At 38.6% G+C, this 26048-nt stretch overlaps 1 protein-coding gene across 8 annotated transcripts in view; it reads left to right on the plus strand.

Annotated features, from left to right (window-relative positions):
- The window catches only part of DOCK10 (dedicator of cytokinesis 10), a 297557-nt gene that overhangs the window by 230258 nt on the left and 41251 nt on the right, over window positions 1-26048 (plus strand). For all 8 annotated transcript variants that reach the window (XM_043909860.1, XM_043909862.1, XM_043909859.1 and 5 more), the window contains exons 26-33: window positions 2908-3021; window positions 6540-6611; window positions 14566-14712; window positions 20493-20576; window positions 23280-23376; window positions 24236-24280; window positions 25361-25536; window positions 25691-25807. In XM_043909860.1, the coding sequence (XP_043765795.1) occupies window positions 2908-3021; window positions 6540-6611; window positions 14566-14712; window positions 20493-20576; window positions 23280-23376; window positions 24236-24280; window positions 25361-25536; window positions 25691-25807 (852 nt within the window). The remainder of the gene's footprint in view (window positions 1-2907; window positions 3022-6539; window positions 6612-14565; window positions 14713-20492; window positions 20577-23279; window positions 23377-24235; window positions 24281-25360; window positions 25537-25690; window positions 25808-26048) is intronic.

A 26048-nucleotide genomic window follows, 5' to 3' on the forward strand; every position in this document is an offset into this window, starting at 1 on the left:
AGTTACTGTCTATTTGTACCTGCTTCTGGTATGTTAAGTCCTTTTTCCTCCGGCATGAACCACCAGCCCATCCCATCAGTGTTCACTGCTTCCTCCAGTGGCCCTCGTCAGATGTTCACTTGGACGTGTTTATATTCCATTTTCAGTTGGCCTGTGAATTTATGCCAGTGAACTTGTGATGATGTTTGCACATTATAGTTCCAGCCTAAAGGTCATCTTCTTGAAGGAAAAGAAAAAACCCATCCAGAGATAAATAAAAGTATCTTATATTCCTTTATATATAAAGGACCTAAATTTCAACTTTTATGCATAGATTATCTCTTTTAGAGACATAGAACTTTTTAATTAAAAGAACCTATTCCATGAATATATATAGGTAGACATACACCCATGTAGTTTAGATATCTGAAAAGGCAACCAGAGAAGAATTTGGGGTCTTTTCTGCTAAAATTTTGTGACAGCAAGAAATAACAAGAAATTTTATTCTGGAGTGAACCCCTCTGGGATATTACCAGTGAGGAATTACTCCCATTATAGTTTTATATTAACATGTTTTCTATCTGTCAGAAAAATTAAATGTCTTCCCAAATATCTAAGTATGAGTGTGTGCCCTTAAAATAGCCCATATACAAAAAATAGTAATTTCACAATAATTTCCCTGTGGTATGATTTTACCCAATAAGATCTACAACTCAATTGCCAAAGGCCAGTTCCACCTACAAATGCCTTTTTAGTTGGCTCTCTAAGAGGCATAGCTTCTTTTTATAGGGTATTGATGAATTTACTATTCAACAGAATCATCTATAGAATTTTCATTCTCTCAACCCTTATCCCAATTTTCCATTTCAAGCTCCAGAGGGCATGAAAGGAAAAGAATACCCCAATCTCTATCATACAAAGTCATCTCCTTTTCAACACACGTATTATTTACCTTGTTCCAGTAGAATTACCAAAAATTGTGTTTAGAACCCACTGATGTGACTATTTTCGTGACAGCCAAGGTTAGTTCCTGATGAGAGCCTTATATCAGCTCGTAGAAGCGATCTGTAATGCTCTTGGAGCAGTGTCCTGGCAGTGCTTCCTGGAGCAGTCTTTATTTTTAACCAGGATATTTAAAAAATCCTGACGAGACCATTTGATTTTGTGATGTAGGAAGATACTTATTGAGTTTGCTTTGTTTTCTCCAGTGGACCACGTTTTGTCAGTGTTTTAAATCTAGAAATACACCTACCTGGATTTTCAAGCGGATGACAATTCCTAAAGATGTTTCGTAACATAATTTCATATGTCTAAAACAGAGACAGACAAATACATATAACCAACTAAAATTTATTCTGGAAAAAGCACTAAAGTAGAAAATGGAAAACTAGATTCTAGTTAGGGTTAGATAGTTAACTCGGAGTGATCAGCCTGTCTGAACCTCACATTTCCTCTCTGTGAAGTGAGATGGGTGGACGAGATAAACATCCTACTATCTGACTCTGTGATTTGACTCCTGCTATAGTACATGGCTGACAGTCTGACCGTGACCAAGGAGTCTGATTTTTTTTTCACCCTTAGTGGAAAAAAATTATTTTCTAACATATACAATAACATTAAGCTCCACACCTAAGAGTTTAATGAAAACTGAGGTCAATACCTGCTTTGATGTCCTTGCAAGTGTGATAGTTGATTTGGTTCATACTTATTCAGAAATATACTAAACACCATTTCAAGTTCAGTGGTGCTAAATGCTGCTAACTCACTCCATCTACGATATCCAAAATGCACACATACACCCACCATGTCTTTTTCAAAGATGTATGTCTAAAGTCGATCTAATTAGATACCATCGTTTATAGCTATTCATGGGATTGACATGGTTTAGCCAAAATTTTAAAAAATTTCAGAGCTAGTCAAAATGCCCTTGGAGCTAAGTTACTGTGCATGGGATTAGATAGTTGATTACATTACCCTCGTAGGAGTCATAATCCATGAGGGGGAAAATTGTACTACTCTTGATTTTAGTTAGTTTCATGCGTCTCTTAGCCTTATTTTTCTCCTTTGGGATGAGCTTGGAGAAGTCAGACGCCTCAGGAGATTTAGGCATCAATGTGCTATGAAGTCAAAGACATAACTATAGACCCAAATGCAAAGTGCCTCTCCTTTGCTTCTTGTCTGTCTTCACCCTTGACTATAGTGAAGTCCAAACTGTGAATATTATAAAGAAATGATCTTCCTTGAGGCAAACCCAACCCATAAGTAAAACATTATAAGCATTTTGTATTTTAAATACATGTGCATGAATTGATACTTAAAATATATGAAGAAATATGAAAAACTAAACTATGACATGCACTCACTGTGCCAACAACCAGTCTTTTAAGGAAAAAGCCAGCAGCATTTGTTATCTTACTGACGGCCAATGTTTATGAACCTCTTGGTTGCTGTGTCTCAGCACGAGATGGTAGTGGATCCTGGGCTTGTGGGCAATTCTCCTACTGGCCTCTGGAAGGCACCAGTTTCCCCACTTGGCTATTTGAGTGGGTGCTCTACCCTTTCAGGATGAAGAAATGCTACCATGCCACCCACCTGTTGCCAGTGGAAGGAAGGAGAAGGGGAAATGTGCCCTAAGTAGGTGGGTCAAAGCCCTCCGTGTTTCCTCGAACCCGCTAAATTGCTCTCTGATCTTCTTTTTGATTTCTACTAAGAGTGTTTCAAGGAGAGCTTAGGTGAGCAAGGCTCTACCTGTACAAAGCCCTCAGTAGGAGCAGGTGTGTATTACACGTACCATTGGGCCTTCATTTATTTCATGAAAAAATCTGGCATGAGCAGATAATTTTGAGACATGAGTTATTCATGGAACATAATTTTTGACCCTTTGTGTTTAAGTATTTAACTTTTTTTCGCTGTTTGGATTTTCTTCAGTTTGTGTTCAAGACTACAGCATACAAGGAGAGAACTATACATGAAGAACTGGTTAAAAATATGACTGGTCTTTTGCAATCAAATGACTCCACAACAGTCAAGCATGTCCTGAAGGTAAAGAATTTAAAGATGGGCTTTCATTGGGATTGCTTACACTCAACTCTGAAGATGATAGGATTCATTGATTTTTATAGACCATTTCTCTTATGGTTCCTAGTATAAGCTTCGTGTTGGAACAGTAGCATGTGACCCCATGGACTGTAGCCCACCAGGCTCCTTTGTCTATGGGATTCCCCCGGCAAGAATACTGGAGTGGGTTGCCATGCTCCTCCAATGTTAAGAGAATAGATCATCTTTAAAAGTAGAATGAACTCAGGTCCTTTGGCCTAAAGGCAAAACGAATGACTCTTAAGAATGATCTAAAACATTCAAAAGTACTAAGTGTACCTAAAATTAAGTTTATGTGGTTTTTAGGCACAGTAAGAGGAAAAATACCAACAAAAGGGTTAATGGTGTATTAATGAATAGACTGACAGCAGAGAGGAGGCAGAGAAACAGCTACTCTTTGACCCCCAAAAGTTGCAACACATGCATTTGTAGTAACATAAAAGATGGTGAGAAGCTTATAAAGATATAACTCTCAGTTATTATAGACTTGTGAATGTAATCCCCTGCTAAATTAATTATCTATCATGACTTGACAGATAGATGATTGATGAGTAAGTAGCTAGGGAGGGCTGAGGCTGGATCAATAAGCATCAGCATTTCACTAAAATCAAATTTGTCTAGGTCAAGTGGTTTGTTTAAGTTTAAATTAGCTGCATGAGTATATTCATTCAATTTATCCAGCAAATATGTTCCAAGTGCCTTCCATTGCAACAAACACCATCCTCACCATCCTTGGCACTTGGTATACATTTAGAGAATAGAATAAAGATCTCTGCCTTTGGGAAGCTTACACAGTACTGCAAGATGAAAAACAATAAACGACCCACATAATAGCAAAGTTAATTAAATTGCATGTTCAGGGGCTTCCCTGGCTGTCCAGTGGTTAAGACTCCACGTTGCCAATGCAGGGGGCTCAGGTTCAATCCCTGATCGGGAAATTAAGATCCCACGTGTGGGAAGGAGAGGTTGAGATGAACTGCAGGAGTCACGTTGATATATATACACTACCGTGTGTGAAACAGGTAGCTAGTGGGAAGCTGCTCTGTGACACAGGAAGCTCAGCCTGATGCTCTGTGATGACCTAGAGAGGAGGGGTGGGGTGGGGGGGTTGGGGAGAAAGGGAGGCTCAAGAGGGAGGCAGTGTATGTATACAAACAGCTGATTCATGTTGTACAGCAGAAATTAACACAACATTGTAAAGCGATTCTAATTTTTTTGTTTTAAAATAAAAAATAAATTTAAGAGTTAAAATTTTAAAATCAATTAAAAAAAAATCCCACATGCCAGGCAGTGTGGCCTAAAGATAAAAATAAAAAATAAAAATAAAGTCTTGTGAGGTTTTTAAAAATGTTGGGAAAAAATTGCATGTTCAGCAGTGAGAAGTAGCATGGGAAAAGAAAATATCAGGCAGGTAAGGGGATGGGGAGCCCTGAAGGCAGAGTGAGGTTTACAGTTTTAAATAGAATGGTCAGGATAGAGCTTGTGGAGAAGGAAAAACCTCAGCAAAACATGTGAAGGAGGTGAGGGAGCTGGAGATGTTTAGGGTAGAACATTAAAGGGAGAGGGGAACACATATAGTACTTGTCATTCTTTGACTTATTTCACTAAGCATGTAATGCCCTCCAGGTCCGTCCATGATGTCACAAATAGCAAAATTTATTTCACTTATTTTTGGAATCTAAAATATAAAGCAAACAAGTGAGTACAACAAAACAGAAACAGACTTGGTGATACAGAGAACGAACTAGTGGTTATCTGAGGGGAGAGGTGTGAGGGGAGGGGCAAAATAAGTGAAGGGGATTAAGAGGTACAAACTGCTAGGTATAAAATAAACTACAGCAATGTAATGAACAGCACAGAGTATTGCCAGTGTTTTATAATAACCTTATGAGGAGTGCAATCCATAAAAATATTGAATCATTATTTTGTACACCTGAAGCTTACATAATATTGTTAAGTCAACTGTATTTCAATTAAAGAAAATAAAGATTGAGGGGAAGAGCTGTGTAATGTCGTAAGGCAGCAGCACCCCTGGTGGACATGGCTAAAGGATGGCAGGAAGGCCAGTGTGGCTAGAGCCACGTAAGCAAAGAGAGGAGGCAAGATGAAGTCAGAGAGGCACCAGGAAATTAGGCGGGTAGCGTAAGGCCTGTGGGCCATTGCAAGGGCTTTGGCTTCTGCTGGGAGAGAAACTGGGAGCCATGAGAGACCTTTGAAGGGAGAAGTGACTTGAGCTGACCTTGGTTCAAAAGGATCTCTCTGATGACTGCATAGAGAATAGACTGTAGCGGGGTGAGGGTGGAGACAGGGTCACTGGAGAAGGCTGCCTACCTAGCATCCTTGGGTATTCTTTGCTGCTGTTTGTGCTCAATTCTGTCTGACCCTCTGTGACCCCATGGACTGTAGCCCACCAGGGTCATCTGCCCATGGAGTTTTCTGGGCAAGAATACTGGAGTGGGGTACCATTTCCTACTGCAGAGGATCTTCCCAACCCAGGGATCAAACCCACATCTCTTGTGTCTCCTGAATTGGCGGGCAAGTTCTTTACCACTAGCACCACCTGGGAAGCCCTGGGTATTCTTTGGCCTTCTCCAAGTGCACCCCTTCTCATGAGACAAAGTGTGAGGGTAGTCAAAAGGAATGCCGCCTGGAGCTATAAGGATTCCTAAGAGCCCCCACCTTTAGAGCTTGTAGGTTTATTCCTGGGCTTGTAGGTTTATTCCTGGGCCAGCTTACACCTCTTTGTAAGTCTGTACTAAAGAGGAAAACTCTTGTTGCCTGAGGGTGGCCCCAGAACCAAGGCAGGAGCAGCGTTTGATGGGAGAGAGGGACTGGTTTGTGGGCCGCACTTGAGCTTGCAGGCTGGACAATCACACCAGGTCCCTCAGGGCAGGACAGAGCCGCAGATGAGAGGAAGGGGTGGGCCAGGGTCGTGCTCTTCCTGTGCTCCCACATTCAGGTACAGTATTCCAAACTGTCTTGAAGTTGTATTTGTCAAGGTAGGAAGATCCAACATACTTTATTTAACACTCTGTTAGCTTTTAAATACTTACACACATACAAATGCAGCTTCCATTTTTACTCTTGCCTCTACCCATGGTAATGTTAAGGGTGGGCCTGCTACAACATTTAGTTTTGTTTAAGGAAAACACGTAGAACACCCCATGAATAAGTATTTCCTAAGATGACTGTCTAACCAGCCATGTCAAGTAAGCCAGTGTCTTGTTTTATACAGTCTTTGAGATGACTGGAAACAGAAATATCTGGCATTTACATTTTCCTTTAGAACTATGTTAAGGATGATCCTAACATAATGGAGACTGTATTATTGCTCTGATGCATTTAATTGCAAAGAATACATTCTAAGATAAAGATTTTGTAATACCACATGTTGTAAAGAACAGAATTGTCATTACTTTGCCATAAGATAATAAATTTCTGGTTGTCTTTTCTTTTCCTAACAGCATTCCTGGTTCTTCTTTGCAATTATTCTAAAATCCATGGCACAGCACTTGATTGACACAAATAAAATTCAGGTAAGATCACATGTAATGAAATAGCATCCAACAATTATGCTCATGAATATTCTCTTAATAATGAATATTCTCTTATTAGTTCCATTTTTATTTGTTTTATAAACCTTACTGATGTATGCTCACTGCTTTAAGAATTTTTTTATCTGGACCACTTTTAAAGTCTTTATGGAATTTGTTACAGTATTACTTCCGTTTTATGTTTTGGTTTTTTGATCGCAAGGCATGTGGAATGTTAGCCTCCCCCAGAGAGAGAGAGTGTTAGTCACTCAGTCATGTCCAACTCTTTGTGACCCCATGGAGTGTAGCCTGCCAGACTCCTGTGTCCATGGAATTCTCCAGGCAAGAACACTGGAGTGGGTAGCCATTCCCTTCTCCAGGGGATCTTCTCAACCCAGGGATTAAGCCTGGATCTCCTGCATTGCAGGCAGACTCTTTTTTTTTTTTTTTTTCCAATTATTTTTATCAGGTGGAGGCTACTTACTTTACAATATTGTAGTGGTTTTTGCCATACATTGACATGAATCAGCCATGGAGTTACATGTGTTCCCCATCCTGAACCCACCTCCCACTTCCCTCCCCATCCCATCCCTCTGGGTCATCCCAGTGCACCAGCCCCGAGCACTTGTCTCATGCATCTAATCTGGACTGGCAATCTGTTTCACACTTGATGATATACGTATTTCAATGCTGTTCTCTCAGATCATCCCACCCTCACCTTCTCTCATAGACCCCAAAAGTCTGTTCTATACATCTGTGTCTCTTTTTCTGTCTTGCATATAGGGTTATCATTACCATCTTTCTAAATTCCATATATATGCATTAGTATACTGTATTGGTGTTTATCTTTCTGGCTTACTTCACTCTGTATAATGGGCTCCAGTTTTATCCATCTCATTAGAACTGATTCAGATGTATTCTTTTTAATGGCTGAGTAATATTCCATTGTGTATATGTACCACAGCTTCCTTATCCATTTGTCTGCTGATGGGCATCTAAGTTGCTTCCATGTCCTGACTATTATAAACAGTGCTGCGATGAACACTGGGGTACACATTTCTCTTTCAGATTTGGTTTCTTTGGTGTGTATGCCCAGGAGTGGGATTGCTGGGTCATATGGCCCAGCAATGTCCAGTTCTATGTCCAGTTTTTTAAGGAATCTCCACACTGTTCTCCATAGCGGCTGTTAGTACATGTTAGTGCATTCCCACCAACAGTGTAAGAGGGTTCCCTTTTCTCCACACCCTCTCCAGCATTTATTGCTTGTAGACTTTTGGATAGCAGCCATTCTGACTGGCGTGTAATGGTACCTCATTGAGGTTTTGATTTACATTTCTCTGATAATGAGTGATGTTGAGCATCTTTTCATGTGTATGTTAGCATCTGTATGTCTTCTTTGGAGAAATGTCTGTTTAGATCTTTGCCCCATTTTTTGATTGGGTCATTTATTTTTCTGGAATTGAGCTTCAGGAGTTGCTTATATATTTTTGAGATTAACCCTTTGTCTGTTGCTTCATTTGCTATTATTTTCTCCCAATCTGAGGGCTGTCTTTTCACCTTGCTTATAGTTTCCTTTGTTGTGCAAAAGCTTTTAAGTTTCATTAGGTCCCATTTGTTTATTTTTGCTTTTATTTCCAGTATTCTGGGAGGTGGGTCATAGAGGATCTTGCTGTGATTTATGTCGGAGAGTGTTTTGCCTATGTTCTCTTCTAGGAGTTTTATAGTTTCTGGTCTTACGTTTAGATCTTTAATCCATTTTGAGTTTATTTTTGTGTATGGTGTTAGAAAGTGTTCTGGTTTCATTCTTTTACAAGTGGTTGACCAGTTTTCCCAGCACCACTTGTTAAAGAGGTTGTCTTTTTTCCATTGTATATCCTTGCCTCCTTTGTCAAAGATAAGGTGTCCATAGGTACGTGGATTTATCTCTGGGCTTTCTATTCTGTTCCATTGATCTATATTTCTGTCTTTGTGCCAGTACCATACTGTCTTGATGACTGTGGCTTTGTAGTAGAGCCTGAAGTCAGGCAGGTTGATTCTTCCAGTTCCATTCTTCTTTCTCAAGATTGCTTTGGCTTTTTGAGGTTTTTTGCATTTCCATACAACTTGTGAAATTATTTGTTCTAGTTCTGTGAAGAATACCGTTGGTAGCTTGATAGGGATTGCATTGAATCTATAGATTGCTTTGGGTAGTATACTCATTTTCACAATATTGATTCTTCCAATCCATGAACACGGTATATTTCTTCATCTGTTTGTGTCCTCTTTGATTTCTTTCATCAGTGTTTTATAGTTTTCTATATATAGGTCTTTTGTTTCTTTAGGTGGATATACTCTTAAGTATTTTATTCTTTTTGTTGCAATGGTGAATGGTATTGTTTCCTTAATTTCTCTTTCTGTTTTCTCATTGTTAGTGTATAGGAATGCAAGGGATTTCTGTTTGTTAATTTTATATCTGCAGGCAGATTCTTTACTGTTTGAGCCATCAGGGAAACCCCTTAGTCCCCCAGTCAGGGATTGAACCCACACACCTTGCCTTAGAAGGCAAAGTCTTAGCCACTGGACCACCAGGAAAGTCCCTGCTCATTGCTTTCTATGTGGGAGACATGATTGTTGTGTCAGTACATGTCCTTCAGAGGCAGATGGCAGGACAAAGTTAGAAAAGCAAAATGACTGTAAAGGATAAGAGGACAGGCCAAAGGACTAGAGAAGTCTGATGCCTGTGAAAGAAGATGGCAAAGGAAGGAGAATTGGCTGGAAACAGCCTCACAGTGAGAAAGTTTTAGCTGGACCAATGGGCTGTCTGAGAGCAAAGAATGTTCATGAGAAAAGTCCTGCATTGGGCAGATGATCTGACTCTGGTACCTTTGCAAACTTGGAGCAGCCAGGGAGAATGTGACCTTGGTGACCTGGGCATGGCCTCTTGAGTACATCCCCAAAACTCCGAAGCTGTTTCATTCATCACAGCAGATTTTGTATCAAAGGAATATCTGAGCTGTGCATATCCTTGGCTGCTGCCTGTGGTCCATGGTCCACAGATTACACTATATTTTGCAAATGTCTCTGATTCTGCCCCTCCATAGCTTCCCTGGGCCTCTCTTCCCAAAAAATGAAGGCTAGTGGGATTTGATTAACTGTAACCTGTTACTATGGAGAAGGAAATGGCAACCCACTCCAGTACTCTTGCCTGGAAAATCCCATGGACAGAGGGGCCTGGTGGGCTACAGTCCATGGGGTCGCGAAGAGTCTGACATGACTGAGCGACTTCACTTTCACTTTTCACTTTCATGCATTGGAGAAGGAAATGGCAACCCACTCCAGTATTCTTGCCTGGAGAATCCCAGGGATGGAGGGGCCTGGTGGGCTGCTGTCTATGGGGTCGCACAGAGTCGGACATGATTGAAGCAACTTAGCAGCAGCAGCAGCAGCAGCCTGTTACTATGGCTGGCCTCAGGACCATATGTGGTTCTCATCACCCCCCTCCTCTGCCATTCATTCTAAAGTCCCCTCACCCTCAGCCAGCAGCTCTGAAGGTCTCTGTCACTTACCTGTGTTGTGGCCCAAACACTCATTCCAAAGAGGTCCAGAGTGGTCTCAGCCTTTAGAAAACAAACTCTACTCTACTCAGACCATTTGTAGTTACAATTGGGTAAGGAGGATCAAGAAGCTCCCAAGTGGATTCCCTGAGTTCCACACGTATTTCTCTCTGTTCTCTTTGTGGGTAAGACCAAGCAGAAACTGCAGACACTATACCTCCTTCACTGGGAGACTAAATCAGAACAGTATTGCATGGGGTGGGGATGGTAGTGAATAGCGATATTTATCCTCATTTATATGAGTATATTTATACTTCATTTATACTCTTGGTGGGGGAGGGGCAGTGTCCGAGGCCAAAACCTATAGAGCCCTTTGGAGAAGGACTTTAGAATCATTACATTATACAGTTACTCAAGCTGCAGGACACTTTCTTTAGGGACCCTGTCTCCTCTTCAGTCAGTGTGTACCAGATTTGAGAACTGACTCAGGTCCGCGAAGACAGAGGCCAAGTTATCCTTGGCCTCTCCACCACGATAGCCCCACAGGTCAAGCATCTAGTGTGTGTTTACTCCAAATGCCAATTGTGTCAATACAAATTATACTTTTAGACCAGGTAAATGGCTGGTGGTCGGATCTTTGAACCCAGTGGACCTGCTGCTAATAAAACTTAGGACTACTTTATTAATCCTGTGAGTTTCTACTCTAAGTGGGTAGACATGATGGTATTTTGGTCTCCAGATATCAACATCAATTCAGATCCTGTGTCCACTAGAGCTTCAAATGTTTGAGTATTCCCCCTAGTGTAATCACCTAAGAAAAGCCCACAGAGTCCTTTGGAGAAGGACTTTAGAATCATTACATTCGACACTTACTCAAGCTGCAGGACATTTTCTTTAGGGACCCTGCCTCCTCTTCAGCCAGCGTGTACCATATTTAAGAACTGACTCAGGTTCAGGAAGATGGAAGAGTCACGGTTATTTGTTGGAACAGAGATCCTTGTCTTCTGATGGTCCATTCTTGTCTTATTGGTGGATATGAAGCAATGCCATTGTTGCCTGCTGCCTGTCTTGTCCCTAGGGATTCCATACATCATTAACCAGCCCTAAAGCTTCCTGAGAGTCAAGCCCCCTTGGCTGCGCTCCAGACTTGCCATTTGTCTTGATCATCACAGCCCTGGAGATTAGGTGCAATCACGTGACCTCTGTATATAGGTGACCATCATCCTCATGGCTGTTAGTGAGCCAACACTGTATTTGTCTCTCCCACCTGCAGAGGGGAGATCCCACTGAATGTCTTAGGGATGTCAGTCCCCAATACCTTCTGGATGGCTTTGGTGCATAGTGGGTCTTCTGGGCTCATATTTCCATTCCTATATGTCCACCTCCCTCTGCCTTTTTATTCCTTCCTCTATCATCTGCCAGAGCAACCCAGGTATTTTTCATCCTGCTTAAAATGAGCCATCTCCAGGACTCTTAAGAGCCACCTAACAGTGAGTGCTCCATCCCCTGAATTCTTGTTTAAGCCCATGTCCTGACAAAGTGCCCTTAAGTCTATGAATTTGAACTTGTCCACTCTTTCATTTTGGCCATATTGATCAAACACCCTCAACATTGTCTCAGTGGTACTCCCACATGACCCTTGCTAGTACATGCTGTGCTGTTTTGAGTTGCTCAGTTGTGTCCAACTCTTTGCGGCCCCATGAACTGTAGCCCACGAGTCTCCTCTGCCCGTGGAAGAACCCTCTGAGAGGCAGACAGCACATCCCTGGTGCCTCTGCTTTCTTATCCTCATCGATTCCTATTCACTAGGAAGTGCCAAATGCCTTCTCAACACTGAGCTCTAGAAGCGAAAGGTTCCTTGTATTGGCTGCATGTTTTGTTTTCCATCAGCCCCTTCTTCCTAATGCAACTCCCAAATGCCTAAAACTCAGCCCCTGCATTCTGCACCGGGTCCTTGGGACCTCTGCCCTATCATCGCCCAGGTTTTCCAGCAGGTTCCAGCTTGCAGCTGGGGATCCGACCTTCCGGTCACCTCACTGCCTTCCTCGCCTTCCTGAGACAGAAAGCCCACCATCCCCAGCTCAATAGCTCTCCCCTCTCAAGCCCTAGGGATAGACTTCTGGAGAAGAATTTAAAATATTACTCATTGGGAATTCCCTGGTGGTCTAGTGGTTAAGACTCGGCACTTTTCACTGCTGGGGACAGGGTTCTGTCCCTAGTCAGGGAACTAAGATCCTACAAGCCGTGTGGCACAACCAAAAAAAATTAAATTGAAAAATAAAAATGTTACCTGTGTATACTAATCAGCCTGTCTTGGGGTTAAGAGTGGGAGTAGGCTTCAAGGGGAATTTGAAAGGAAGGCAAAAGAAGGTGGGGGGTAGGAACAGAGGAATTATCAAGGTCCAAGATGTTAATTCATGTCCCTGTGAAGAAAATGTTGGCACTGATGTGTTTAATGTCTCTTAGAGGACTAACACAGTGAAAAGAGGATAAAGACAATTGTGCTTTGATTATCTAAAACCTGATTGTTGCTTTCACAGGTGAATCATTTACCCTTATTTCTCAAGGTATATGGAGCAGAATGAAAAATGATATATGCAGTTAAATCCATTAGGTTTATTTGTTGTCAATTTAATTTTATTTCAGTAGTAAACTTTGAATATATACAGAGAGTAACCATGAGATTCTCAAAGTGACAGTCATTTCCTGGTAAAAATGGCTTAAAAAAGCCAGCCGAAGTCAACTGCAACATTCTGTAGTTAATCAGTGTTTGTGCTATGCAGTTTCTGTAATTTTAGCCTCCATGGTTTTTATTCTTGCATCATGGAAGGTTGAATGCTTAGAACTGAAGAAAATAAAGGTTAATCAGACTCTCAATTGTCTGTTTCTGTCTATAGTGAAATTACAAGTCTAATTTTAAAGCCATCTTGTAATGGTGAATGAATCTTACCTATCTTGTGCAAAGAAATTCTATAAATTCATGAAGCAGTGACAGAAATGGGAAAACTCAGCTGCCTGAAATTTTCTGAGTTAAAATAGGAGGGGTGGGTTTCTGGACCTGAGGGCACTCTTTAGGGGCCTATGGAGTTTTTCTCTGTATGTTGTATAATCTCACAGCCAAACCATTTTTTATCTTATGGCAAAAGCGTTTTGACAGTGAAGTCTCGCTGACACATGCTATGGGCATTTGCTAAGACCATTGAGTTAAGACCAGCCGGTATAGACTTCCATCTATAAGATGAATAGCGTTTGAGCATCTAATGGAAAACATGGTGACTATAGTTGATAGCACTGTATTGTATACGTGAAATTTGCTAGGAGAGTAGAACTTAAATGTTCTCTTGCCAAAAATATGTATGTGAGCTGATGAATGGCTTAATTAACTAGACGAGGGGTGGGGATTCTTTCACAAATTATTATGTGCATGAAAACACCAGAGTGTATGGTTTAAATATGTTATAATTTTGTATGTCAGTTATGTCTCTTATAAAACTGAAATAACTTTTTTTTCCCCTTTATTTATTTATTTATTTTTTCAGTGGGTTTTGTCATACATTGATATGAATCAGCCATAGAGTTACACGTATTCCCCATCCCGATCCCCCCTCCCACCTCCCTCTCCACCCGATTCCTCTGGGTCTTCCCAGTGCACCAGACCCGAGCACTTGTCTCATGCATCCCACCTGGGCTGGTGATCTGTTTCACCATAGATAATATACATGCTGTTCTTTTGAAACATCCCACCCTCACCTTCTCCCACAGAGTTCAAAAGTCTGTTCTGTACTTCTGTGTCTCTTTTTCTGTTTTGCATATGGGGTTGTCGTTACCATCTTTCTAAATTCCATATATATGTGTTAGTATGCTGTAATGTTCTTTATCTTTCTGGAAATAACTTTTATAAAAAAGCTAGCTAGTACTCACAACTTAGAAAACATTTCAAACTAATATCTGTACTCATTCAGTTATTTATTCATTGATTTCTTATAGTTGTTTATTGGAGGACCCTTATTAATGGTTTTAAAAATCAAAATAATTGATTTTTAAATTAGAAAACTGTGAATCAAAGAAAATCTAGAATAATAGTCATTGAACCATTCATAGTAGTTATTTCCTGAGAAGGCAAGAAGGGGTATTAAGAGGTTATAAAAAATGTTACATTTCTATGTTGTCTGAATAGTTTGAAATTCACATATAATTTATAATGAAAAAGTGAAAGTTTTATTGGCCAAAATAGAAGAAAAATTCACTGACAAGTGGAAATGGTGACCTTGAAATTGAAATGGCTTCTAATTTCACTATTGCTTTCAAGTTTCCAAAAAGACTTTTTGTTTGATAATAAATAGAATGAAGTCTTACAGGTTATGCTTTCCAGGCTTAGTATTTCACAGATCTCATTGTAAAGAAATGATCCATTCTTTCCTTAGCTTTCTCGGCCTCAAAGATTTCCCGAATCTTTTCAAAATGAATTGGACAATCTTGTCATGAGCCTTGCTGACCACATGATTTGGAAAAACAAAGACGCACTTGAAGAAACAAGAAGGGCAAACCACAGCGTTGCCAGATTTCTTAAGGTACCTTATACAAAGTCATGATTCTCTTCAAGCCTGTGTGGTAGTGGCTATGAGATACTCTACGTGTTAATTAAGTTACTGGTTCATTTATGATGAAAAGTCAAAAGACTACCATGATTAGATGAATGCTTTCATCTATATGTCTTTCTTGCTTGGAATACTTTCTGATTTTTTTTTTCCAATTTGGAGTCCTATGGAACAAAAATCAAGGTTAGAGAAAAATATTTGCTTGAATATTGCCAAATGTAGGACTTCTAAATATTTTTAAAGAGACAAATGAGATTTTTAAAGGAGAACTTGTCCTGAGGCAATATTTTTGTCTCAGACTTTTCTATCCTTGATGTGATATTTTGGCATGGCTACAGCTCCCACAATGATGCCAAATAGCCACTTTGGAAAAACTTGGGGGAATTGAGCATTTTTGTTGTTTTACTTCCAGGCTCTTTTTTACATGATGAAAATATTATAAATTAGCTACATAAGAGGAAAATGATCAGTTAAAGTATTGAGCAACATAAAGTGAAATATATATATATGTATACATATATATATTTAGCAATATTTCTTTATATTAAATTAGGAAGAAAAATGAGCTTAGTCCAAAAATAGCTAATGTAGAATGACGGTGTATCACTCAGCAGATAATACATCCAATCAGAAAGATAATGTTTTTCTTCTGTTCCTTCTTTTGCCCAACTATTGACTATTGGTGACCTTGATGAAGGCACTTTTCTTGATTTTTTGTAGTAGACACCAAGACATACTGGATAATGGTGGGAACTTATCAATAAATACTAGTAACAAAGAGACTATGGAGATAGATGGAAAATTAGCTGAAGTTGTCATTAGTGAATTTTAATTCAGTCTAATTTCTTTTTTGATGTATTAAATGCTATTTCAAATTATGTACTATGCATGTTTACCTCTTGAATTTTCTTTAGTGTTTTACATCTTATTGTTGCTTATTTCTTGCTTCAAGAAAGAGAAAGAGGTGGTCAGGATTAAGGAAGAAGAGAATAAAATAGAAAAAAAATTTACTCTAATTTTCTACCACATTTTAAGACCTATGAGAATAAAGTTTGTTACTATGCTAGTAGTTTATTTGAAATGCTTGATGAAAAAGAAAATTTGGAGAAATGACATGTCCAATTTGTAAGCACACTGCATTTAAGAAACATCTGCAGATCATTCTTCCCTAAATTGCAAAAAAAAAAAAAAATGTTGCATAAGCAAGTCTCTTAAAAAGAGAAAAGACCCCTTATCTACCCTCTTTGGCTTAAATGTTGTGTACTTATTAGAAAAAAATATGCTTTCCTTGGACCTCATTTATGCAAAAGTATCTTCTGGTGGTACATAAAGTAATGTCTAACCTGAATGTCCAAGGTGAAAAGAGACACAAAGTATACAGCTAATGGTGAAACCAGTGGTTTGTGAAAGCTGTGGGTAAAAAGCGTGGATTGACAATAGATGAACAAATATAGTCTGTAAGATATATGGATCCATGAACTGCAAACTGAAAGCAGTACTTTTGTGAAGTTCATAAATGGAAACACTAACTTCGTATATTGTACATTATGAAAATCCATTGTACAAGCATTGTTTTCAGATTATTGTTTTGATGGAATTTGACACAGAAAGCTTTTTTAAAAATGTTTGTGAAGTTTATTATATGAATCATTTGAATGTGGACAGGAAAAGAGAAAAGAAGATGACATAATTTTTTGATGTAAAATTGAATGTAGTCATTTGGCATAATGCACGTGAATTGATGAACTTTGAGTGTTCAGCTGCTCAACACTGCCCCACTGTTGGCGTTATAAAACTTTTGTATTCCCAGAAAATAGTTATTCACTTAACTTAGGTTTCAAATGGCTTTTATCTCTTTTGGTTGTTGAATTCTACATTAGTAATACTGGAAATTAGTTGTCATCAGAATTTAACAATTGAAGTATCATAACACCTTGGTTGTACCAAGATTGTTTTCCAAAAATGGAGAATGTGGTACCTCCAGGGTGACCACATGAAAGTGTCCTAGGTGAGAAAGTGTCCTACTTTATCTTACATCATGGGAAAATAATGTTTTTGTAGCACTTAGGCCAGAAACCTTGTCCATTTCTCTGACTCTTCTCTCCTAGAGATAAATAGGATGCAAATGCATCCATGGCTACATATGTAGCTTCTGTAATTTTTCTTTGCACTGACAATCTGGGTCACAACTCTAATTTATCTTAGAGTACCTGTCTAGATACTCATCTCTTGCAAATATAATACCAAGGAGGTAGCAAAGGAAAGTTCATTCTGATTTTAATTGTCCTTCTTAGACAGCCGTGTCTTTTTACCCACTCTTCTGACTATTCTCTACTTTATTTCAGTTTGCTTTTGGAAACCATTTGGCAATCATCTAATACAAAAGACAGATTTTGGTAGCAAAATATTTTAAAGAAACATCTGTGATATTTCTCTCTAAATATCAAAAAAAAAAAAAAGATGGATAAGCAAGTCTATGAAAGGGAAAGTCTTCATATTTACTCTGTTTCACTTAAATGTTCTGTGTTTGTGAAATAAATAAATGTTTTCTATAAACTCCATCTATGCAAAAGTTGCTGTAGCGGTACATAAGTTAATACCTAGTTAATGCAAAGTTAATACCTAGTAAAGTGCTGCATAAATTAATCCAGACGAAAAAGAAAAAGATGGACCAAGTGGTTTTTAAAATAAAAAAGGAAAAGGGTATCAGATTGCATGTTTTGTAATTTGAGTTCATAACTGATCGCTAAACAAACTATAGAATAAAATTCTCATTGGTTCTCACAGTTTGTGAAACAAAAGAAATAATTTTTTATTACAATATATCTTTGCATGTTTAATTTAGAATATTTTCCTTTATTAAGCCAAACTGAGAAAAAGTCTGATAGGATATGTTATTCTTTATATCAACAGTCTGCAAATTTTTTTCTGTAAAGGGTCAAATGTTAAATATTTTTAGTTTTGCAGACCATACAGTCTCTGTGACAAGTACCCAACTCAGCTAGAAACAATCATAGACCATTCTCTGTTAGTCACTCAGTCGTGTCCAACTCTTTGCAACTCCATGGAGTGTAGCCTGCCAGGCTCCTCCATCTTTTGGGATTTTCCAGGCAAGAATACTGCAGTGGGTTGCCATTTCCTTCTCCAGGATATCTTCCTGACCCAGGGATTGAACCCCGGTCTTCTGCATTGCTGGCAGACTCTTTACCATCTGAGCCACCAGGGAAACCCATAGAATGTTCACCATGACAATATATAAACAAATGGGTGCAGCTGTGTCCCAATAAAACATTATTTACAAAAACAAACAGTGGGCCAGTATTGGCTCATGGAACATAGTTTGCCAAAGCCTGCTATAACTCATTTTCTGCTAATATGGAAGGTTAATATAAATTATTTTAAAACAAAAGCAGAGAAGCCCCTCCATGCCTTAACAATGAGTGAAAAATCCTCTGCTTTTGGGGTTAAGAAGATGCTGAAATGGGCCAGAAACAGGGTTCTGATGACAGGAGAGACACATTTGATGAAGCTTGACCTGCAGGAGGGCTCTCTATAGGAAAAAGGCTGATTGTACTGACTTTGTATCTTAGGAACAACCTGCCCTCTTATCACTCACTGTCCCTTGAAAAGAGGGTGACAAATTCACCACATAGAAGGTCATATCTCAAGAAACTCTGAGTTTTCCTACACCCCAGGGTAGGCACCCTCCTCCTCATTTTCCCCATTCATGGGTGGTGGAGTTTGGTCTCCTTTGAAAGCCACCAGATTAGCTACAGTAGCCTCTGGAAGGTGGCAACTGCAACCTTTCAATGACAGGACTCACAGATTCCTCCTCCGTCTAATCAAGGTGCCCTGTGACTTGACCAAAGTGCTTCTGCTCTTGCACTCTTTCTTGAGAAGGTTCTAGAACCCACAGTTATACTAGATGGTCTTCCTCTCTGCAAAGTGAGACCCAAGCTGCTTCCCAGCAGGAAGGAGACAGCAATAGCAGAGGTCTCCAGGGAGAGAGCTCCACATTGGGAATATTCCAAGGGTCACCAGTTGGGACTTCATTCTACAGATGGAGAACCTTAGAGAACGTGACCCACTTGCTGAAAGCCTGCATAGTGCAGAGGACGTCAAAGCCCTCTCCCTCCCCTCCTCCCAAGATAAGTTCTCTACATCTTCTGCACCTGTGATTATGCTCTGGTGTTACCTTTCCTCACTGTTCTATTGGGAGATAGGAGGATCAGGGAGCCATTGACTTTTTTTACTAAAGGGAGATGATTGAAAGAACTTAAATTCATACTGAAAATGAGAATATAAATGAAGTAGTATGTAATGAATAGGTACATGAAAAAAAACTCAGAATAAAACATAGAAAAATGGAAAGGGAAACAAAACATATGATTGACCAATCAACTGGAAACATGTTATTAGAGAAAATAACTCATGTTTATACATGGGCATATTTCAGTGGGAAACCTTCCACTTGGTATACTACCTATAGGGCTTTCCAGGTGGCACTAGTGGCAAAGAATTCGCCTGCCAATTCAGGAGACATAAGAGACACGGGTTCCATCCCTGGGTCAGGAAGATCCCCTGGAGGAGGTGGAGGAGGGCATGGGAACCCACTCTGGTCCTGGCAGGCTACAGTCCATAGAGTTGCAAAGAGTTGGACATGACTGAAATAACTGGGCATGCACACACGCATACTCCCTATAACAAGATTTTATGTCCAGTCCTTTCTGAGAAAAGAGATTTGTTTGTAAAACTGAGGAGAAACTAAGAAATACAAAACCATTACGATGGACCCTACTGGACTCTGGATGAGAAAGAAGCCTTCTATACTGAGTGATACAGCAGCTGAGAAATTTTCCCACATGGTACACATGCTTGCACACTTGTGGATGGGTAGAATGAAACACACATGCAGTGATGACCTCCATAAGCTAATCTACTATAGTGCCCAAGATGCTGCATAGGAAACATGGTCCATGCCCACTTCACACTTTTCCAGTGCAGGAACTGGCCCCTGTAGCTTGGTTACTGGTTACATGACCATTAGTCTTTGGGATAGAGAGCAGATGCTGAGCTGATTTGCAATGCTTGCCTGACTCCTCTAAACCTACCTACTGCTTGAGACTCTCCTTATTATAGTTACGAGAGTGTGAAGACAGAGTAAGACAGACAGTGAACAGCTCACTGAGAAATCTCAGGCTCTCTTACCTTCACTCTTCAAATTCAAGCTGCCTTGGCTGAAAAGAAAAGCTATTGAAAGAGGCCAGTGAGACTGCAAAAGGTTTCCCTGACGTGTCTCTGCTGCCCCTGTTCCTATCTGATGTTGTACAGTTAATGATCTTCACCTAAGGAACTGTGGAAAAAAAAATATTAAAAAACAATAATAAAATGTAGCAAAGTGGTTAAAAAATAGACAAGTAAAAGCTAAAAATTTCACAAAAAAAAAGAAAGCTAAAAATTTCTATATTAAATGGAAAGGGCTTTGCAATATCTCATTGCAAAGCTCCAAGAGATGTTTTATGAAAAATGATAAATATGGGTTTGTCACTTTCTGGTGTGTGTCCTATATCTGGTATTTTAATTAGCTGCCATATGTGGATGAATGCTTAAGCGTATTGTAGATATTGTTCAAACATTTATTGTATAACACATTTAGTGAAATGTTATTTTGCTTCAATATTTCTAATCATCTTTTCTAACATCTTTAATGATCCTTAAAAACATCTGAATTTAGAATTTTATTTTTTTTTTAGCGCTGCTTTACATTTATGGACCGGGGTTTTGTGTTTAAGATGGTTAACAATTACATCAGCATGTTCTCCTCTGGCGATCCCAAGGTAAGAACCACGTTCAGGGGTGATGGCTTTCTAAACTGTTGCATTACAAATAAATACACTGGTCTCTGTGTATAATCTGTCTAAAATAATAACCTATCCATTATTTGTATCAAAAAATAATTTCTATACAATGAAAGGCAGGCTTTTAAAATGGCTCATCAGCTCAGCAAGTCTTCCAAGTCCTCCCTTCATGGGGGACAAATGGGCATGGAGTTGAAAGTGTTTACATCTCATTTCTGTTTCTTGTGGGCTGTGAGAGGAGTGATTCTGGTTGCAATTCTTCTTCTTCAGGTTTTCCCAGGACTGTCTTGGTTTTAGCAAGTTCCACTTCTCTGGAAATTTTCAGTCTTGGGAAAAATGGAACAGTTGATCACCTTACATAAATATTGATTCTGTGCCGGGAGACAGGAGACAGTACTAATATCTAGGGAGCAGTGGTTCCCAAAGTGTGGTTCCTAGACCAGTGATCTCAGAGCTGAGCTACTGCAGGTGGGGCCCAGAAATCTGGAATGCAGCAAGGTTCCTATCACCTTCAGGTGATTTCTGTGTTCTTTCAAGTTTGAGAACCACTGAGCTGTATAATATGGCATATGCCAGAGGGACATAAGACTGGAAATGGGCCAGACTCTGAAACTTGTATCATTAAGCATTTAGGCTCTTTGTGTTGCAACCGACAGAAACTTACTCCAATTTGAGCAAAAGGGACTTTATTGGAAGGATATTGGGAGAACTAGGCTTAGAAAAAAACAGAGACCAAGGCACTTCCAGGGCAAAAGAGTAATCACAAAGGATGAACCTGGGGCCAAGGTCTGCTGCTCCTTAAATAATGAAATGGGACCATTTTCTCCCTCTTAACACTCTGCTTACATGTATATAGTGGAATATTACTTGGCTGTAAAAAATGAAATAAGGACATTTGCAGCAATGTGGATGGACTTCGAGATTATCTAAGTGAAGTAACTCAGAGAAAGACAAATACCATATGATACAACTTATATGTGGAATCCAATTTTTTTAAGATACAAATAAATTTATTTACAAAACAGAAATGGACTCACTCAAATTTATGGTTGCCAAAGAGGAAGCATGGGGGGATGTGGTAAATAGGAGATTGGGATAAACATATACAGATGGTAATATATAAAATAAATATCTAATAAGGACCTACTGTATAGTGCAGGGAACTCTAGTTAATATTCTATAATAACCTACTTGGGAAAAGAATCTAAAAAAGAATGGATATATATATATTATAACTGATCCACTTTGCTGTACATCTGAAACTAACACAACATTATAAATCAACTGTACTACAATAAAAAATTTTTTTAAAAGATTTACACTCCAGAGAGGAAGCACGTAACCGGTCTGCTTTGGGTCATGTGGAAGAGAGGGCACCTGAATTAATAACTCCCCATTAACCTTTCCCCATCGGGAGGAAAATAAGTCCCCAAGAGAAGTCATCTACATTTTGGGAAAGAATATAGAAATACATTTACAAATATATAAATAGAATGTATTTACACTTATAGAAATAAACAAATGTAGAAATTCCAAAAGTAAATAATGATCTTCTTGGAGCATTTCATGTTAGGCTTAGGAGCCTGAAGGTTAATTTTTAGCTGTGGAGATTTAGCAAGGAGAACTGCATGATTATATGTCATTCAGTTTTGAAAATCCAGTTCTTTCTGTAAATATTTTTTGAAAAAATGTCCTTCATTAGTGCTCCAATTATGCATGAAATTTGCAGAATATCCTTTTAGGTATGATTCCAGTGACCCTAAATTATATATCTTATCAAAGACCAAATGGAACATACACAATGAAGAGTGATTACCATGTAATTTAATTATGTTCCTTTTCACTTTGATGTACAAAGGATTAAGTCAAATACTACCCTTGTTTGAGATGTCAGTATTCTAAATTACTGACTAAAGTTGTCACAAATTATGATTCTAAAATATCTGAGCAAATGAAATATATTTTATTTTGTTAGATGTTTTTAGGGAATAAAATGAACACAAGCTAACTGAGTCTTAAAAATTGATTACTTAGTTTGCATGACAATGAAAATAGAATGGTTATGGACTTGCTAATTGTTCCTATTTATGCAGTTGTATTAAGCTGTTTTGGATCATGTTTGCACTTCATTTATCACTGTCCTACTCAAAACATTGAGATGACAGACCTGTTTGCCAGAGCAAGAAAGGGGTGGAATGAGATAATGTACTCTCAGAATAAATGGAAGATGGAGAGAGATTTACTCTTAAGTTTAGATTATCTGCACCATTGTCTTCCTCAGCGCTGGATCTTAGAAGTTGATTGGAGTGATCTGTTCTTCAAGCTGAATGTAGTTGTACACCTTAGTACATGTGATGAGGCACTGTTTTTCTCAGAATAAATATATTTTGCTATATGCTAAAAGAAGTGAAAAAATAGAACTCAGTAAGATTGTATCACATAGAAGCTCAAGGTAGGTTGCAAATGAAATCACTTCCTGAACAGGCCTTGACCAATCTCCAAAAATAGGGAGCCTGACTACATTTACCACTTTAGAGGGGACAAAATCCTTTAAACTTAACAATGATCCAGTGGTCACACAAAAGTAACTCCACTTCCTTTTTAGAGATAAGATTCAAGTGCAGATTTTCTATTGACTTTCTTAGTGTGTGAATAATAGTCATTCTTTTGCCTCTTTTTCAGACCTTATGCCAGTATAAATTTGATTTTCTCCAAGAAGTATGTCAGCATGAACACTTTATTCCATTGTGTCTCCCCATAAGATCAGCAAACATTCCAGGTAATAAGTCCCAGATTTTTATCAGTTCCTACAAAGGGAACACATCTATTTGTTTGTCTTACCTTTTCTGTTTGTATTCCTGTTTCCTCAGTTTTGGTTTTGTCTGAAATTGTCACAGGGGCATTAGACCCAGGTAATCAGGTTTAAATGTAGAAAATGATAGCATGTGGTAAACAGTACAACACTGTATTTCTCAATTTTTGTTTATGTTTTCTTTTTCATCAAAGAGAAGCCCAACACAGCCATACAATTGGTGCTTGTAAATCAAAGAATATTAACTTCGTAACTAGTGCCAAATTATCACTGCATTAGGCAGGCTGGTTAAGACAGTCAAGGGGATCAAAGTCTGTTTCAGTCATTTGGATTCTGTTTACTATTTACTTCCCAGTAACTCAGCTAGTAAAGAATCCACCTGCAATGCAGGAGACCCCGGTTCAATTCCTGAGTCGGGAATTTACCTTGGAGAAGGGATAATTTACTATTTATCAATAAGTAAAAGGGATTGTTTACTATTTATCAGTAGCTCAGAGACCTGGTAGTCTCTTTGTAGATCTGATATTTCAATAGTAAACATAAAAACATGTTTCATAGCAAGCAGATTTCTGATAGAAGGAAAAAACAGTGCCCAAGAAGAAGGCTAAGAATTAAAATAATTCTCTTCATGACAGTCTTTCTTAAGAAAAGAAGTAAACAACCAAAGGTACTTGTCTTGAAAAGCAAAGCTTTATTGAAGGGATTCACTTGTATTTTAGGACAACATATTTTAATTTTTCAGTATAAATTACACATAGTTAATGAATATGGTGTTTATCTGAATATGTATGTATCTGAACTTTTTATTTATTTATATTAAATTCAGATCCTTTGACACCTTCAGAATCAATACAAGAATTACATGCATCAGGTAAATGATTTTTATTTTCTATTACACTATCTCAGCATCAATAACCACTTTGTATTTCAATAATATTGATGAGTATAAACACTTCATATTTCCAGTTTCTAGATGTTAATAGTCATATCATCTAATCAAATATATAATCAAATATATAAAAATATCAAATATCATCTAATCAAAATAGTCAAAATTTGAGTGAGCTTTTCTTTTATCACAAATAATTAAATGCTTCCTTAGTTTGAATTCTTTCATACTTTATTCTCCAGAGTTTGAACGTTTTTTAATTTCCCAAAGCATCAGGAATTTCCTTAGTGTAACCATACATGAAATTCCCAGTCATATGTAATAACATGCTTATTCAATGAAACTATCTTTATATAATATTTCTATCAATAAGTCACAGCCTGGTTCTAACTCTTCTCTCAAAATTGAGATCATTAGAATCATATCAGTTTATTTTTAGCCCAGCCAAGTTCATAACTTGAAATAGTCTGGGCAAATTTTTTTCTAGGTATAAATGGGCAATTTGCAAGTTTTGTTTTATTTCTGGCTCCTCACTGTTACTCAGTATTTCATGGAAAAATGTATTTAACCTAAGCCCTTTGATGTTAGTTTCCTGAACTTCCACATTCCCTGAACTTCTGCCTTCAACACTATTTTCACAGACTGAAAAAAATAGATGTGTTTACTTTACTTCTGGTCAGATATGTTGTGGAGTGTTCTAATAGTTCCTTATTCCTAACACGTAGTCCTGAGTCAGAAAGATCCCCAGAGCAGGAAACAGCAACCTACTCCAGTATTCTTGCTGGGAAAGTCCCATAGACAGAGGAGCCTGGCAGACTTTGGTCCATGGGATTACAAAAGATTTGGACATGACTGAAATGACTCAGCATGCACACATGCACTATTTTGCATAAGAATACACAGTATTTACTGAATACCCCTCTTCACATTTTTCATACAAGACTGTATTGCTGAATCCCTGCTAATAGCGAAAGGGGTTTATAGTTGCTTGTTCCACCTCTCTTGATTGTAAAGTGATCATTTAACTTTCAGTAACATGATCTTTTTACCTTCCTCACAAAGATATGCCTGAATATTCAGTCACGAATGAATTTTGCCGCAAACACTTCTTAATCGGAATTCTGCTCCGAGAAGTTGGCTTTGCTCTGCAAGAAGATCAAGATATCAGGCACTTGGCTTTAGCTGTCCTAAAAAATCTAATGGCTAAGCATTCATTTGATGATCGATACAGAGAACCAGTAAGTGATCTTTCTTTCTCCCTTCTCTAAACACCATTTAATGGTTCACTGCATTAAGTGCCTATCAGACCTACAAGTCTATTGATTTTTTTTTTTTTCTTCGAGTCTATTGATTTTTATATGAATCATTTCTTTTGACTCCTTTTCTACCTAGGAAAAGCAGGCCCAGATAGCCAGTTTATACATGCCCCTCTATGGCATGCTTCTGGACAATATGCCAAGGATTTACCTGAAGGACCTGTATCCTTTTACCGTCAATACATCGAATCAGGTAAGTTTGCGTACTATTCCAAGTGTCTGTTTTAATAAAGAGCTTGCCTTTTTTTTATATGTATATTTTTGGCCTGGATAACCATTTTCCCCTAAATGTGAGCAAACTAAGGATTAAACAGAACAGTGCTTCTTGCTCGGTGGTTTTTTTTGGGGGGGAGGGGGGCGGTGTTTGCTTTTGGTTTTTTATTTATCTGTTTTTTTATTGCAGTATAACTGCTTTACACTGTTGTGTTCCTTTC

The sequence above is a fragment of the Cervus elaphus genome, chromosome 8 (assembly GCF_910594005.1).
Source record: "Cervus elaphus chromosome 8, mCerEla1.1, whole genome shotgun sequence".
Taxonomy (NCBI): domain Eukaryota; kingdom Metazoa; phylum Chordata; class Mammalia; order Artiodactyla; family Cervidae; genus Cervus; species Cervus elaphus.